The sequence below is a fragment of the Protomyctophum bolini genome (genome assembly GCF_963924005.1).
Source record: "Protomyctophum bolini genome assembly, chromosome: 8".
NCBI lineage: Eukaryota > Metazoa > Chordata > Actinopteri > Myctophiformes > Myctophidae > Protomyctophum > Protomyctophum bolini.
Window position 1 is genome coordinate 13,139,650 of NC_137869.1, and position 16,778 is coordinate 13,156,427.

Below are 16,778 nucleotides of genomic sequence, written 5' to 3' on the forward strand. Positions count from 1 at the left end.
TGATAAGTGACTTTGTGGTAAATATTGACTTCAAGTCTAAAATAAAAAAACGTTTGGGGGATGGATGGCTGCATGGGTGAAGGGACATCATAAATCATAAGCGCACATGGCATATTATCTCAAATTATGGCATGTTTGCACTGCACTGTATGTGACCCGGCGTGACTGATATGACGGCACATCAACATGGTTTGAAGAATAAAGCATGGCTTGTGGAGCAAACTGCCTCCGAGCATGGGTTGACTGAGCCATTCTAAAATAGCAGCACTGTTTGCATTGTTACGGGATACTTCTAATGACATTAAATTATCATTTTAACCTCATTAAACCAGGGTGCTAATGAGCATAACCTTACCCTCTGGCTACAGCATTTGAGCATTGCAGTCTTCTCGGCTTAGCTTTTCCATTGAAATGGCTTTTACTATGATCTTTATGATTTGCTTTTTCATTATATTGCCATTACTTCTTTTGATTTCACGAATGAATTTCATTGCCTGCTTTTACTTATGGGTATCCTAATAGCAATGGTGGAAGATTCTTACTTATGTAAAAGTAGTAATACTACACTGTAGAAATATATAAGTCCAAAAAGTATGGGTGCAGTACAGTACAAAATGTAAAAGTAAGGAATAATTTTACGTTTTACGTAATGCATCACTGCAATGTTGCAGCTGGTAAGCGTGGGGCTGATTTTAATTACGTAATGTGCTCTTGGGTTGCTTAATACATCATCATTTATCAGTGTTGTATTAGTAATCTAAATCTGCAAGGTGACTAGTTCTAAAGCTGCCAAATAATATATATACTGTATATATATATATAGTAAAGTACCTCATAATTAAGTACACTTCTTGAGTAAATGAAATGAACTGCATGTTACTTTCCACCACTGCCTATACGCATAGTGTGGTAATGTTCTGGGCAATGTAACAGGCAAGCAGGTGGCATAAAGGTCAGACATATATTTGGTTCCAATGTTTCCTAGCAACAAGAGAATCCTGCAAAGCACCAATATTGAGGCATCTCCTTGGACACCGTTGCCCAGAAGGTTGCCCTGTTCACAGTAAAATCCTCAGTGTTCATTTATCCATTTGTAAGTAACTCAGAGAGTGTACAAATGTAACTATTGGTTACATTTTGTAAATGTTTGTTACATATGTACACTCCCGGGGGTTGAATTGACACTGGAGATTTGACTGCGTACATGATGTTTTGGGACCAGTGTGATTGACCCTCTGTGTCCGCATGCAGTGCTGAAGAGAGCCACTACCATCAAGAGGAGAGGGATGGACGTGGGCCATCGAGGGCCATCGGAGGAGGAACAGTATGGAGACATCTCCTCTGTAGGTGAGTGAGGGGTTCTCCACATCGGAGGAGGAACAGTATGGTGACATCTCCTCTGTAGGTGAGTGAGGGTTCATCACATCGGAGGAGGAACAGTATGGAGACATCTCCTCTGTAGGTGAGTGAGGGGTTCTCCACATCGGAGGAGGAACAGTATGGTGACATCTCCTCTGTAGGTGAGTGAGGGTTCATCACATCGGAGGAGGAACAGTATGGAGACATCTCCTCTGTAGGTGAGTGAGGGGGTCTCCACATCGGAGGAGGAACAGTATGGTGACATCTCCTCTGTAGGTGAGTGGGGGTTCTCCACATCGGAGGAGGAACAGTATGGAAACATCTCCTCTGTAGGTGAGTGAGGGTTCTCCACATCGGAGGAGGAACAGTATGGAAACATCTCCTCTGTAGGTGAGTGGGGGTTCATCACATCGGAGGAGGAACAGTATGGAAACATCTCCTCTGTAGGTGAGTGGGGGTTCTCCACATCGGAGGAGGAACAGTATGGTGACATCTCCTCTGTAGGTGAGTGGGGGTTCATCACATCGGAGGAGGAACAGTATGGAGGCATCTCCTCTGTAGGTGAGTGGGGGTTCTCCACAGGCTCAAACAGCGGGGTACAGGGGAAATTGATTTGAAAATGAATCATGCAAGTCTACTGAACCATTAGTTGGGCCTGTTCCCGGGTAGGATTATACAGCACTGTGCAAGGATGCCTGGACAAATCATTATGGACAAAAAGCATCGTGTCTCTCTGTTTCTCTCATATCTTGCTCTATTTCATACTATTCTACTATTTCATACTATTCTATTTCATCTGTCCCTCTGTCACACTGTGTCCTCTCCATCATTCCCTCATTCTACCCCACTCTTATTGTCTCTTCATCTCCGTCTCCCCCGTCACTTCAAGGCGTCCCCATGGCCAGAGCCAGCATCAGGAGTGCTAAGCGAGGCCCTGCGGCGTATTTACGCCGCAAGGAGCGTCTGCTGCGTATCTCCATCCGACGCATGGTCAAGACCCAGATGTTCTACTGGACTGTGCTGGGCCTGGTGGCCCTGAACACGCTCTGCGTGGCCATCGTTCACCACAATCAGCCAAACTGGCTGTCCCACTTCCTCTGTGAGTCCTCCATTCTAGTCATAATGTTGTGCTCCTTTGATCAACTTTTATGGGCCTTGTGCAAGAACCACTCATATGAACACATTGCTCTAAATAACACTGAGATTTGGCTCATCGCCGGGTGTAAGATGTACTGTATAAGGCCCTAGTAAAATGTAGTGCAAATGTAGTGTGTGTGTGTATGTGTGTGTGTGTGTGTGTGTGTGTGTGTGTGTGTGTGTGTGTGTGTGTGTCTGTGTACGCCTTAGAACTTGGCAGAGAGTATGTCTAGACACTTTGTGCTGATATATTTCCAGAGACAGATGGATGGTTATTGTCGTGTTTTAGAATTAGATTACCTTGAGCTGTGTTTCTACAAATCTGTAACTTGTTAGAGCTGCAACTCAGCAGACAGACACACCGATCCATCCCTATTCCACCACATGTCCAGGTACTGTATGTACTGTACATGTACAGTTAAAGCTGCACGCCTCACAGCTAGAAGGTCCTGGGTTCGATTCCCGCTCGAGACACTGTGGGTGCTGGCGGCGTTCTTCCTCCTCCGCATCATCAGTGCCCATACCCGAGGCGGGGTTGGCGAAAGGGCCTTTCTGTGTGGAGTTTGCATGTTCTCCCCGCGTCCCCTAGGGTAGGTACTCACAAAAAACATGCAGTAATCCTGGTCTCTAAACTGCCTCCCCCTGGCGCCTGATGGAGAGGAAAGGAACTGGTCCAACCAGGGAAAATCCCCCCTCTCAGGTGTAAAGGAGCAACTTTGACACTCAGGCATGAAGGAAGCATGAGTTCAAGTCTGTTGTTCTCCCCATGTCCCCCATATATGGGGACTAGGTTGGCGGAGGGTGTTTAGAGCCCAGGATCACATTCGATAATTGACACAGAAAAATGGGTTACAAAATCGTGGGTTAAAAAATATATAAAAGAAAAAGCTTCACTTTCATGTTCTACCCCGGATTCAAATCTGGGGGGCTGCATACTTAGTTTAGACTAGTCATTGGTTAGACATGGGTTAAGGTTAGGTTTAGGTGTGCTGCCCCGTGGGGGTGCAGTACGTAGTTCAGACAAGTCATTGGTCCGACAAATGACAACCCACCTCATCTCCTAACCTAACCATAACCGCAAGCACGGGAGCAGACGCTAGTCCGACATGCGGATGAATGTCGGACTAATGCCCTGTCTGAAAAGCGTCCACCTCTCGCCCTGTGGGAGTTTAGGGTGAGGGAATTAAGATCAATCCTAACCTAACCCTAACCGCAAGCACGGGAGCAGCGCATGTCGGACCATCGCTTTTTCGCATCGCATCACATGTCCCCCCGCTTCGGATCTTCGGTGTCGGAAAGCGTGCGCACCCCAGGTTTAGGTGTGCTGCCCCGTGGGAGGTTAGGTTTAGGGTGAGGGTTTGAGATAGGTTGTAGTTGTAGGACGAATGACTGGTCTAACCAATGACTAGTCTAAACCAAAAACTGTCTAAACTAAGTACTGCACCCGTGGTGAAAAGTGCTGATTTTTGTTTTACCTCTGAACTAATGGAGCCTGCCTGCTTGCTCATGGGAGACATTTATTTTTTTCCTTCAGGCTGCAGGGGTGTCATTTGAGCTCACAGCTAGCGTTTGCATCCAAAATAGAATTTAGTCAATTTCTCCACCACAGAACGTTTGCAGGACACTACATAGATTGATTGCCCTCTGTGTATACTACATCCATGCTGTATGCTGCAACTCCAGTAAAGCTTGATTATACTAAATTGAGCTTGTAGTGTCTGACACCATACGCATTGCATTATATCAAGGAAAGCCCTTAAATAGAAACAGCACTACTACAAAAGATAATAGTAAAATATTTACTGAAGTATTTGATAGTACAAATTATAAAGTACCGTACATTTTCTTTTTAATATCATTGCATTTCTGTATAAAATTATAGACAATGTTAGCTGTAGCTTGTAGTTCGGCTATTTTCACTATAATTGAAATAGGGCTTAAGTGGTTAATTCTTAAGGTACATAATTATGAATGAACTCAAAGTGTGGTCCAGGTACCCTTCCTTGAGTGATTTGAAAATGGGTGTGTAACTCTGAGTGTACAAAATGTGGTTCCATTTTACACTCTCAGAGTTATGGGGGTCGTTGAAAGGGAGCTTTCTAATTTGTTGTTGTTATTGTTGCTGCAGACTATGCAGAGTTTCTGTTCCTGGCTCTGTTCCTGACTGAGATGTTCCTCAAGATGTACAGCCTGGGACCACGCCTCTACTTCCACTCCTCCTTCAACCGCTTCGATTGCAGCGCAAGTCCTTTTTCTAGACCTCTTTCACGACAGTCAATATTGAGGTGTTACCAATGATACGTATTAATTAAACACATTGTCTGCTGTTGACATATACGTTTTTTAATATCCATCTATTGTCTGCAATTGACGTGTATGTATACGTTTTATATCACTTTATATGGATTAGAAATGGCACCCTTAAAAAAAAATATTTAGTCCTAAACCGGTTGCTAGGTAACGCCTTGCTCAACCCTGCACACGTGGAACTCTGCACACGTGGACTACTGTTATAATTACGATCTTCTCTGGCTCTTACTACATCGCTGTCTGCTGTGCTGATCAGACATCCAAGGTTCTGATCTGCTTTCTGATTTTTCATCGCATCGTGATGAAAAATCGCGATAAATGTTTCTCGTGAAATATAGCTAGCGTGAGTTAATGCTAACATTAGCCTTTTCTTAAAATGGAGGTCTGCGAGTGGGGAAAACGGAAGTACTTGAGTAGTAATCTCCCCAATTCCGGCCCGCGCAAGGTAAATACCACGTACTTGTGGCCACATGCCCGCAGTCTAAGTGTTAAGGCACTGTTCCATTTAGTGTAGCAGAGCCTTTCCAACATACAGTAGACAATTGTCTTTATTCAGACCGCAGCCATCTTGCCAGAAGGGGCTACCTAGGTTCTACTTCCCATAGACAGCCCATTCATCCAAACAGAAAAGTCCTCTCTAATTATATTAAACAACGTCAAAATCACCAACATTGCAGCTGTAGGGAAAGCTTGAATTATCCTCTTTCTATCTGCAAAGTGTTTGTTTCACAGCCTAACACGCACACACACACACACACACACACACACACACACGCACACACACACACACACACACACACACACACACACACACACACACACACACACACACACACATGTTAACTATGATGATTTTGGGTGTGACAGTACAGTAGCAGTACAGTACAGTACAGTACAGTACATTAGAGGGACCCCCACACGGTAACTCTGTCATTTCTCAACCGTTTGGGGACGCCCACACAGAGTTGCACCACTTACTTAACATGGGTGTGATTGTTTTCAAAGTTTTGGAGTTTGGAAGCGCTCGTTGAATATCACTCAACGGCCCATGCGTACCACCTGTTTTGAATTTGAGCAGGCAGCAAGAGGTTGCTTTACTGATAACGAGCGCTTACATACTCTGATACTTAGAAAATAATCATCTGCAAGGAAGTAGCATAACATGTCTACGCGGTGGATTTTTATGAAACAAACACTTTACAGATTGAAAGAGGATAATTCAAGCTTTCCCTACAGCTGCAATGTTGGTGAGTTTGATGTTGAATTATAATTAGATAGGACTTTTCTGTTTGGATGAATGGGCTGTCTATGGAAAGTAGAACCTACAGTAGGTAGCACCTTCCTGGCAAGATGGCTGCGATCTGAATAAAGACAATAGGAGCACCTTGACTGTGTTTGACCCAAATGGAACAGAGCCTTATTTAGTATCATTCATTGGTAACATCAATCACAAATAATTAACATAATTATATACACCAGTATTTGTCTGCAGAAATATTCTGCATCTCTCTTTCTATCTCTCTCTTTTACTAACAGTTTTAACTTTGCAACATGATTAATTCTCACTTCATTTTTATTTTGTCTTTTCGCTCGCATGCGTGTGTGCGACCGTATCTGTGCGAATTTGTAGCATCTGTAGTATCGATTCCCCACTCAACAGTATGTCTTTTCATCTTTTGTCATACAGTAAGTGATGGTATGAGTTCTCATTGAGGTTGATATAGATTTTCTGTATCATACATGTAGGTTATTGTTGGCAGCATCTTTGAGGTGCTATGGGGCTTCTTCAGGCCTGGCACTTCATTTGGCATCAGTGTTCTGCGAGCCCTCCGTCTGCTGAGGATATTCAAGATCACCAAGTTAGTGCTTTCTCATTTTGTGTCCATGACGATGAGTGTTTTGTAAAGGACAAGGAAGAAGCTGTCTTCAACGTGGGGTCTGAGAACCCTAGGGGCTCATCAGAGGTACTGCAGGGGCGCCAATTTTTTTTTGTGGCGCAACCTCTCCTATGGACCGATTCCGTAACGGGTCTCATGGTCGCAGCCTACGTATTTCCTGTAGGCGGAGAAGACACATCTGCGGTTTCCCCGCACCAAGCTTCTACTACAGTGAATGGAAAAGTGACTGATTAAATTAGTCTGCCTCAAACGTTACTCTTTTACCTGCTTTTTACTAACACTAACATTACAAAGATGCCCAGAACATCGGGATGAACCTGTGTAGTTTATGGTTGCTCCAACAGCATTAAAGAATGAGGTATAAAGTACAGCAGCCTTGTATTCCTAAAACAGAAAGATTGGGTATTGGGTAAGACTGACGTTATGTATCTTTCAGGACCTTTCACTGCTTTGTCTCAACCATTACAATAATATAGTAATGGTTGAGACAAAGCAGTGAAAGGTCCTGATGGCTCTGGTCTCAGCCACCGCGGTAGATATTTTGACATTCCATTTTATTTTATGTTGCCAATACTGTTGGAGCAGCCATAAACTACACAGGTTCATCCCGATGTTCTGGGCATCTTTGTAATGTTAGTGTTAGTAAAAAGCAGGTAAAAGCGTAACGTTTGAGGCAGACTAACATCAGTCACTTTTCCATTCACTGTAGTAGAAGCTTGGTGCGGGAAAACCGCAGATGTGTCGTCTCCGCCTACAGGAAATACGTAGGCTGCGACCATGAGACCCGTTACGGAATCGGTCCATAGACAGCTATGTGTGTCCCTGGCTGTGTCCCTGGGTCTGAGCACGGAAATATCATATTGTCACCACCAAGTGTCACTGTTGCACAGCCTAACACACCACCAAGTCTGTGCAGCCTAACACACAGACACAGACAGACACACACACACTTTGGGTGTGACAGTACAGTACAGTGACAGTACAGTACATAATTTCTCAACCGTTTCGGACGTGGGGAAGCTCGCCAGACCCACCGGGTTCCTGTGGGTCTGTAACTTCTGGGGGACCCTCACACAGAGTTGCACCACTCACTTCACACGCGTGTGATTTTTTACATTAACCACTTCAACCCTAGCACCCTATCCTGAGGAGAACTTTAGCCGAAAATAGCAGATCTACAAGCTCAAAAGCCTTGCAGTGCGAGGCTTTGTGAGCTTGTATATCAGCTGTTTTCGGCATGGAGGTAGGCACTCGACAGGCTGCAGTTCTAGTTATTATTAAGTGGTTAAATGTCTGAAAGCAGTTAACATGAATCCAACATACACTGATGATAATGTCTGTCAAACAACTCTATGAAGCTATCTATGAAATCTATGGAAAAGTTTAATCTGCAACACAATTTTATGCAATATGTAGTGGGGGTCCCGGCTTTATCTCTCTCTCCACTATAGGGTGTCCCTGAAATTCTGAAAAACGATGAAGGCCCCTGATTTATAGTCTAGTGTCCTATTGTAACTTGACAGGTACTGGGCGTCTCTGAGGAATCTTGTCGTCTCTTTGATGAACTCCATGAAATCCATCATCTCCCTGATCTTCCTCCTCTTCCTCTTCATCGTCGTCTTTGCACTACTCGGCATGCAGCTGTTTGGTGGCAGGTAACACAACAGAGGAATACGTGAAGGAATAAATGATTGTGTGGCTCTGAATGAGGTTAGCAGTCTATAAGTGAGAGAGAGGGAAAGCAAGAGTGTGTACAATCTATAAGAGAGTGAGAGGAAGATTGTGTGTGTGTGTGTGTGTGTGTGTGTGTGTGTGTGCGTACATTTCTATTTGGAACAGTAGTTGTATGCATTTTTTTCCTCATGTAGGCAGAAGATGGTGATTGCTGTAGTATGATTTTACTCTGGGCATATTTCACATTAAAAACAGCAACTTTATGCACTAATATGAAGTATTCCTTCACAGTAAGATAGAAGCACTTCTTAGAGTGGCAAAAAAGTAAATTATAATGAGTGAGCTGGGAGGTAAGAACGATATGATCCAAACTTGAAATAGATTTAGGGCAGCTTATGGAAAATATAGATAATTAGTTAAATGAACACTCTTTTTTACTGTGTGAGGCAGGCAATCAAGGCATAATCTACCTCTTGTGTTGCAACTTGCAAATATTATAGGCAATAACTTTGATTTGGTTTGAATTATTGTAAACTGTGATACCACCTGCTTTTAATTATTGTAAACACTGATTGCATAGCCAGTAGGAGAATATAAGAGTACGGCTTAAGGAATTTGAAACGCTAAATCTGGCACCGCCTTTTACAGCATAGTGTATCATGTCTTTATCTGTCTTAGGTTCATCTTTGAAGACTACACTCCAACTGGCAACTAATTTACAGCATAGTTGTCGCAGTTAACTATGGAATCGTGCATTTACTGTCAGTGTGTGTTGGTTGGTCGGGGTGAGAGAGCACGTGACATCAGGGATGGCGCACGTGACATCACGTGACATCATCAGGGATCATCCTCAATATTAAGCCCATATATGGAGATCCCTGATGTCATCAATATTGGCCAGCAACTCTACAGTACATCTGACCTCAAACCCTTAGATCTCCATATATGGAGCTGACCTGTTCTGACATTCCATATGTTGTTCCTTCCCCATCCATCCTTCCTCTTCGATGTCTCCCTTTTGACTGATACCTGTACATTTAAACTCTAGTCTAGACTCTTTAAAGTTCTTAACAGGCCTGAAAATTAAGATCTTACCCCCCATGCCAAAGTGCCAGCGCTCGCCCAACAAGCAGTCTGCTGTCAGTCAGGCAGATATGTTGATCTTACCCCCCATTCCAAAGCGCCAGCACTCGCCCAGCAGTCTGCTGTCACCCAGGCGGATGCGTGCACGTGAGGTTGCTTCTCGCCCTCAGGTGTCTTACTGTTGTATCATGTCTTTATCTGTCTTAGGTTCATCTTTGAAGACTACACTCCAACTAATTTACAGCATAGTGTATCATGTCTTTATCTGTCTTACTGTAGGTTCATCTTTGAAGACTACACTCCAACTAATTTCGACACCTTTCCTGCTGCCATCATGACTGTCTTTCAGGTCTGGTACAAACAAACATATTTGTATAAGGTATAAATTACAGCAATAAGCTACAAGAGGTCTCAGGTTACCGGGTATTTTATAATGGCTGAAAGGCCTAGTGAGACACGACGCGTAGCGGAGTGTCTCCGGCCCCGTGAAGTGAACGGAGGCCGTCACTGGCGGTGAACGGAATTGTCGTAACTCTGTCTTACTCTATGGCTCTAGAACCAAGAGCTCTGCCTAAGCCATTTAACTCTGTCTTACTCTATGGCTCTAGAACCAAGAGCTATGCCTAAGCCATTTAACTCTGTCTTACTCTATGGCTCTAGAACCAAGAGCTCTGCCTAAGCCATTTAACTCTGTCTTACTCTATGGCTCTAGAACCAAGAGCTCTGCCTAAGCCATTTAACTCTGTCTTACTCTATGGCTCTAGAACCAAGAGCTATGCCTAAGCCATTTAACTCTGTCTTACTCTATGGTTCTAGAACAGGGGGTAACCAACCAGGGGTTCGCGAGCTACCAGTCGATCGTGGGAACGTTTCCAGTCGATCGCGAAGTGTCAGACCCATTGGAATGTCAGTGCCGCTCGTCACATGCAAATTAATTTTGAGCAGAGCGCTGTGGCTCTGAGTTTGAGAATAGACCCCATCGTCCAAGGGTGTGTGTGCGTGTGTGGTGGGGGGGTGGTATCTTAGCAACACTGAATGATCTGTCCCATTGGTCGTGTGCTCGTATCATGAGCCAATGGCTGCAGCTCTGAGCTTCCCAGACCCAGACTACACAAGCCGTAAAGAGAACTGACAGGTCAGCCACAGGGCTGCTACCATATTAGCAGCTGTGAGCGCTCTTCTCTTCTCGTGAAGAAAGCAGGACAGAGTTGTCAAATAAATCCCGCCGTCATTCATACTGTATTTATTCTCCGACCCGACATTAAAATACGGAACAACGTGCGTTCATTACGGGGCTCGTGAGTTGGGACTACTAGCCGATATAGCGCCGCTGCTCCTTCAGTTTTCGTTGTTCGTTGTTATAATATTTTTTATTATTGGGATTTGATCATTGATGCAAATTCTAAACATATGGATGCAGCTGCAGAAGTTGTGTTGCTTAAAGGAATGCATATATAGTTGCGTTCTCCTCAACTGCTGCGCAGCAACAACAAAAATATAAAAATGAGAAAAATATACTGAATATACCAGTCTGCAATGCAAACTAATAGGCGAGTGCACTCCAGGGCATATGCAAAGGGAAAGAATGACTTCTGTCCGTGACAATAATCAATGCTACAGTTTGAATTCTGTACACATGCACACATAGAGCAAAAAATATGATAAATATGAAATATGAAAACTTGTTGAAGTACAACGCATGAGTCAAATAGCTGCTTTTGTATCAAACCCTTTCCTCTTTACTGAGCCTACTGTCATTGAACTGCTGTCCGATAAATTGCAGGATGTGTTTGCATTAACTTCAGATATTTAAATGGAGATTATTGGATTAGTAAATAGTAAGTGATCATTTGAACATCTGCCAATGTGAATATTCATTGAAATGAGAAACAAAATATTTCTAATACTAATTATTTCTAATTTGTCTTAATATTATTTGACATTGATAATATAACTTACTATAAGTATTTATTCTAATTTAAGCTTTAGTCTTTGTGTGGATGTGTGCACATGCATTGAGCCTGTCAGAAATAGCAAAAAAACAAGTGTTTTTTCTAACACGTTTTAGTGGTAGATCTTGGCTTACAATTGGGAATAAAATGGGCTCTTGGGCTTGAAAAGGTTGGTTACCACTGCTCTAGAACCAAGAGCTCTGCCTAAGCCATTTAACTCTGTCTTACTCTATGGCTCTAGAACCAAGAGCTCTGCCTAAGCCATTTCCAGGAACAGAATCCCAAAATGTAAAATCTTGCAATCATAGCAAAAAGTTATTATGTAACATTTACCGGTCAGTTTCATATAGTACAGATTTTAGGCCAAATAGTATTTTGACACACACTTTTTGCTGGGCTGCCACTCTTTGTTACAGTGAAGTAAAGAAGGTTAAAAAAAAAAAGTATTAACAAGGAATTTGTGTTGGCTTGTCATGTGTATGTATTTTAATATACAGTATTTTTTTAAATTGGGATTCAGCACCTGCCTTCCTACACGTGTTCAATGTCAGTGTTTTATCACATCTCTGCAAATAATGTACCACAGGGTTGTTTTTTTGTTGCCATGGCATGTACAGGTAAAATAGAATTTATATAATAAATTATGAATAGTAATTTTCATTAGAACAGGGTTAAAGGGGAATTCCACTCATTTTCAAAAACATTTTTGTCATTAATATACCTTAGAGCTGTGGGAATAATACAATGTATACGTGTGTGTGTGTGTGTGTGTGTGTGTGTGTGTGTGTGTGTGTGTGTGTGTGTGTGTGTGTGTGTGTGTGTGTGTGTGTGTGTGTGTGTGTGTGTGTGTGTGTGTGTGTGTGCGTGCGTGCGAACGCGTGGGGGGGTGCACCTGTTAATGTGCCATTACAGATCTTGACAGGGGAGGACTGGAACGAAGTCATGTACAATGGGATTCGTTCTCAGGGAGGAGTCAAGTCTGGCATGTGGTCTTCCATCTACTTCATAGTGCTCACCCTGTTTGGAAACTGCATCCCGTCATACCTCCCACTGAAAGCTATACTTTACTTTTAAGAGACTTTTTAAATTAACAGTACAATGAAGAAACGCTCAAATTAAATAGAAGGGTGACACGAGAACTCCAGGAAAAGGGAAGGGTTGGCGTGTATGCTGTGGTATCCCACCCTGGTACAATACACTATTTTCATAGCAGCCGTTCTGATAAGAAAACACAGCTGAAGGTAATAACATTATTGTGAATGTGTTCCATTTAGGGGTTATTGTGTGCCAGCAGTTTTGTACAGTTTCATTGTTCATTGAATTTCAGAGTTCATTAAGTGATGCTAACTAAGGAATTAAGTAAATATATTGTTATACTGTATATAAAGTTTCTTGGAGAGGAGGAATTATTCGTTTTGATGTAGATTAATCATGTCCTTAACAATACTGGGATCAGACACACTACTGAATGTCTTCTTGGCCATCGCTGTGGATAATCTTGCTAATGCACAAGAGCTGACCAAGGTAACAAATAAAAAATATATTTATTGATTTGGTTATTTTGTTTTGTTAAATGGCATTCTAACAATATATAATAATATATATCCTGACAATGTGATCTGTAATGTTTCAGTTACTGTACATGATGTTGATTTATTGTCATGCTATGCTATGATTTCTCTCCTCTCTCTTCTAATGTTCATTGATAAGGATGAAGAGGAGGCCGAGGCTGCATTCAACCAGAAGCATGCTCTCCAGAAAGCTAAGGAGGTCGGACCCATGTCTTCTATCATGTCTTCAGAGTAAGTGCTGTATGCAGCCACTTGCCTGACCTTCTCCCCTCCCTCCATTTTTCCTCCTCGCTAACTTCCTCCCCTGGGGGATGTCTTGTCTACCTCTAATGGTACAAACGACCAGGCTTTGATGACTCCTCATCAAAGCCTCCAGCTAACGTGCAGTGCATAGTTTGGCTCAACGACTGAATTGACAGCATGCAGAGTTGTAATGGACAGAGAAGATAGGGGACATTCATGTGCAGTAGCGCTTAAAGTTGTGATGCTATGGTGGTTGCTTGGTGGGATCAGGATTGGAATGATCTATCTTAAGGGTTGATAAATGCCAGTTGAGATCGTCATTATCGGGGGCGCCCTACTATTGATACATCCTCCCTAACATGTCTACTATCTTGTCTGACTCTGCTCCTCGCTCTATAATTTGCTCTAAATTGAACTCTGTGTCTCCATGGTTACTGGCAGCCTTACTTCCAGTTGGGGTGGGGGTGCTTACTGTTGTCATGGAGACAGGGTTACTTATAGTTTCCAAATTAATGTAGTGTGCTTATTCTCCTCCTAACTCAGCTGTGCTTAGAAGACAGTCTTCTTTTTCCTAAAGGCCGTGCCGGAGACACCCAGCACCTTACCTAGAAAGCGGGAATCAGTATGAATGAAGTTGCGGGAGTACTGTAATAGGAGGTGTGTGAAGCCTGGAGAGTTTGAACAGCTTACCCTCCTGTGTGGAGCAGTATAGTAGTAGCCTGTGGTTCTCCTCCGTTAAAAAAACATTAGTCATGTGTCGACCGCTGCGGTACATGTTACAATACGGCAACTTAGGCAAATAAAAATAACAAATAAGGCAGCCTTGTCGCCAATGGGACCCAGTCATGAAGACATTATTTTAAATGTATACCCTACCCCAGGTTACTAATCTCCCATGTAGTCCATCTGTCTGTACTAGTAGGGCATCCATGCAAGAAGAGGATTTGTTTGTTGCATGCATAAGTGTTAGAATGGCATTTGTATTTCCATGGCTGGGTGATGGTGGTAATGTGGGATGTCTGTTGTTAAAATCCTTTCTATTCCATAATACTGTTGCCAGAAGCCGTAAAGCAGAGTAGAATACCACAGGGTCTCCTGGGTATTCAGAAAGGATACTGTAGTCTGAATTTATCTGTGTTTCTCCCTGAGAGAATCTACCTCCATTGACTTTGGAAGAAAGTTGCATGGTTCTGTTTGCTCAGTGTGAGAGGGAGCATGTTGGAGACTGTAAATTAAACTTGGAACGCATGTCCCTCGCCAGCATGATCAAAAGAAGAAAAACTATCTACACAGATGCACTCACTGAGAATGCTTTTAGAATGTGAACACGTTTTCAGTGAGTGGAGAGTTTTTCTTCCAATGTGCATATTGTTTCTCACCTTTCACTACAATACCCCGCTTTCTTTAATCTCTGAACAGTCTGAGGCTCAGCACGCAAATCTCGTCACTCAGCGACTAGCATGATCAAGCAGAATGCTAATACTGTATGTCACAACTTTGACTTGGCACTGGTGCTCAGTGATATGCATCCCAATATGGTTGCTTTGTTCAAAGGGTATCTAAATGTGTACTGTAATCTTTTCCTGTGTCTTCGGATGGAGCCCATCTCTGTGTTTTATACCTGTTCCATACTGTTGCTCTGACTGTCTGAAACCCCTCAGTCTATCTGGGAATATTCTTCTTGTCAGTGTCGTGCTTATCGTTGATGTTATAACTGTTGTTTGGATTGTTCTAATACTGCAGCCATCTTGTTTGTCAGTGTGCCACTTGGCTCCTCTGGAGACACACACCAAAGTGTAAAAAGTATAGAATTGTGTAATTTTCAAATCACGTATCAAGTAAATAACGTAAAAGTCATGATAATAATATAAATATTATATCAACTGAACTGCTGTAGACCATGTAGTAGCAGACAGATTCATACATACATTCATCGAATTTATGTCATTAAAAAGGTTAATTTCTGCTTAGAAATGGGCTCTTTTATAGTCCAGCTGACTGTTTTGCTGTGTGTCTCTGGGCCTGTTTTGTCTCTGCTCACAAAAGCACTAATGTCTTGTTTTCAACCAATCGATCATTGATAACACGGACCACACAAGAGTCCACACGCCAGTAAGTAACTGTTCATCTCTCTCTCTCTCTCTCTCTCTCTCTCTCTCTCTCTCTCTCTCTCTCTCTCTCTCTCTCTCTCTCTCTATCTCACTCAACCACCTGCTGAATTTCTTAACTGAGTAAATGTCCTAGACTCATCTTTTGTGTTTGTTTACCTTCATGTTTCCTTCATGTGCTTCCCAAACTCTGAAAGGTCTTTTTGATTCTGCATTTCTGTATATATAATACACCACTGATTTCATTCAGCATATCTCACGTCTTGTATTATGGTTGACAACTTCTCCTGGTTTGGTTTATTTGTCATAACATCTTCATTGATCCAGTAACTTGTTTGTTGAAGTTGCTTGTTAAAGGACAACTTGGGTTTTTTCAACCAAGGTTCATGTTTTAGGTTGTTATGAGAGAAAGTAAAAGATGAGTGTTCATTTTTGTTTTAATTTGCTGCTCTCTTACATTTTAGCAATTTTAGCAATTTTTTGCTAAATAGGCTATGTCTTTTTGTACAACATTTTATTTATTTATTTTTTACTATAGTCCTACTAGAACCTAAGAAATTACATCTGGACACAAAAGATCACGGTATCTACTGAATTTTAAGGGGGATACTAGGGGGATGCCATACTGTGTGTCGTAGGCTCACAAACTCCTCATTGTCGGGATGTCCCGATCACGTTTTTTTGCTCCCGATCCAATTCCGATCATTTGATTTTGAGACATGCCGATACCAATTTTTCCCGATCCCATCTTTATATTTTTATACAACACTTATGCCATATTATAAATAAGGTTTTCCCATTCAGACACATAGCAGTACTATACTGCATTTCATTGTTGTCGATGTGAGAAATGTTTGTCACTCTAGTCTAGTCTACTTGTCATTGTGTTTTTTTATTTAGTTTTTTCATGGCCTATATGAATTAAAGCAAGGAATCATAGCAAAAATAATGATGTATTGGTTAATTAGATTGAGTTTATAGTTTTTAACCTACGTAGAACTGAAGTCAAGTTAAAACACTTACAGAGAATCTCTCATTCAGAGACAGTACTACAGACACCTATCCCCGCATAGCAGGGATTGCATTTCATTTGTTTTCATTCATGGCTATCTTTCACGCCTCTGAGTGTGACTACTTTGTTGTTGGATGATCTATGACTGACTAAACAGGTCAGACCTATGGCTCTGCTCATGCAGCTAAAACAAATTATTAATCATCCGAATCCGATCTTGTCCCCCCCGATTCCGATCTTTTGAAAATCCTGTGATCGGTGACGATTTCCGATCACGTGATCGGATCGGGACATCTCTACTGTCAGGTGTATGTATAATGTCAGGAGATTGTCTCCCCAGACTAAATAATAGCGGTTAGCAGTAACAGGGAATTTATACAGTACATGGCGGCAAATGACAATGACTAAAGTAAATTGGGAAAGAAAAAGAG

At 42.3% G+C, this 16,778-nt stretch overlaps 1 protein-coding gene across 1 annotated transcript in view; it reads left to right on the top strand.

Moving 5' to 3' along the window:
* cacna1ea (calcium channel, voltage-dependent, R type, alpha 1E subunit a) overlaps window positions 1–16,778 on the top strand; it is a gene marked incomplete at its 5' end in the record, with an annotated part of 120,331 nt that overhangs the window by 71,910 nt on the left and 31,643 nt on the right. The window contains 9 exons of the mRNA XM_080770209.1: window positions 1,252–1,347; window positions 2,249–2,458; window positions 4,625–4,737; window positions 6,553–6,665; window positions 8,228–8,359; window positions 9,741–9,810; window positions 12,326–12,443; window positions 12,870–12,937; window positions 13,124–13,215. Coding sequence (XP_080626335.1) covers window positions 1,252–1,347; window positions 2,249–2,458; window positions 4,625–4,737; window positions 6,553–6,665; window positions 8,228–8,359; window positions 9,741–9,810; window positions 12,326–12,443; window positions 12,870–12,937; window positions 13,124–13,215 — 1,012 coding nt within the window. The remainder of the gene's footprint in view (window positions 1–1,251; window positions 1,348–2,248; window positions 2,459–4,624; window positions 4,738–6,552; window positions 6,666–8,227; window positions 8,360–9,740; window positions 9,811–12,325; window positions 12,444–12,869; window positions 12,938–13,123; window positions 13,216–16,778) is intronic.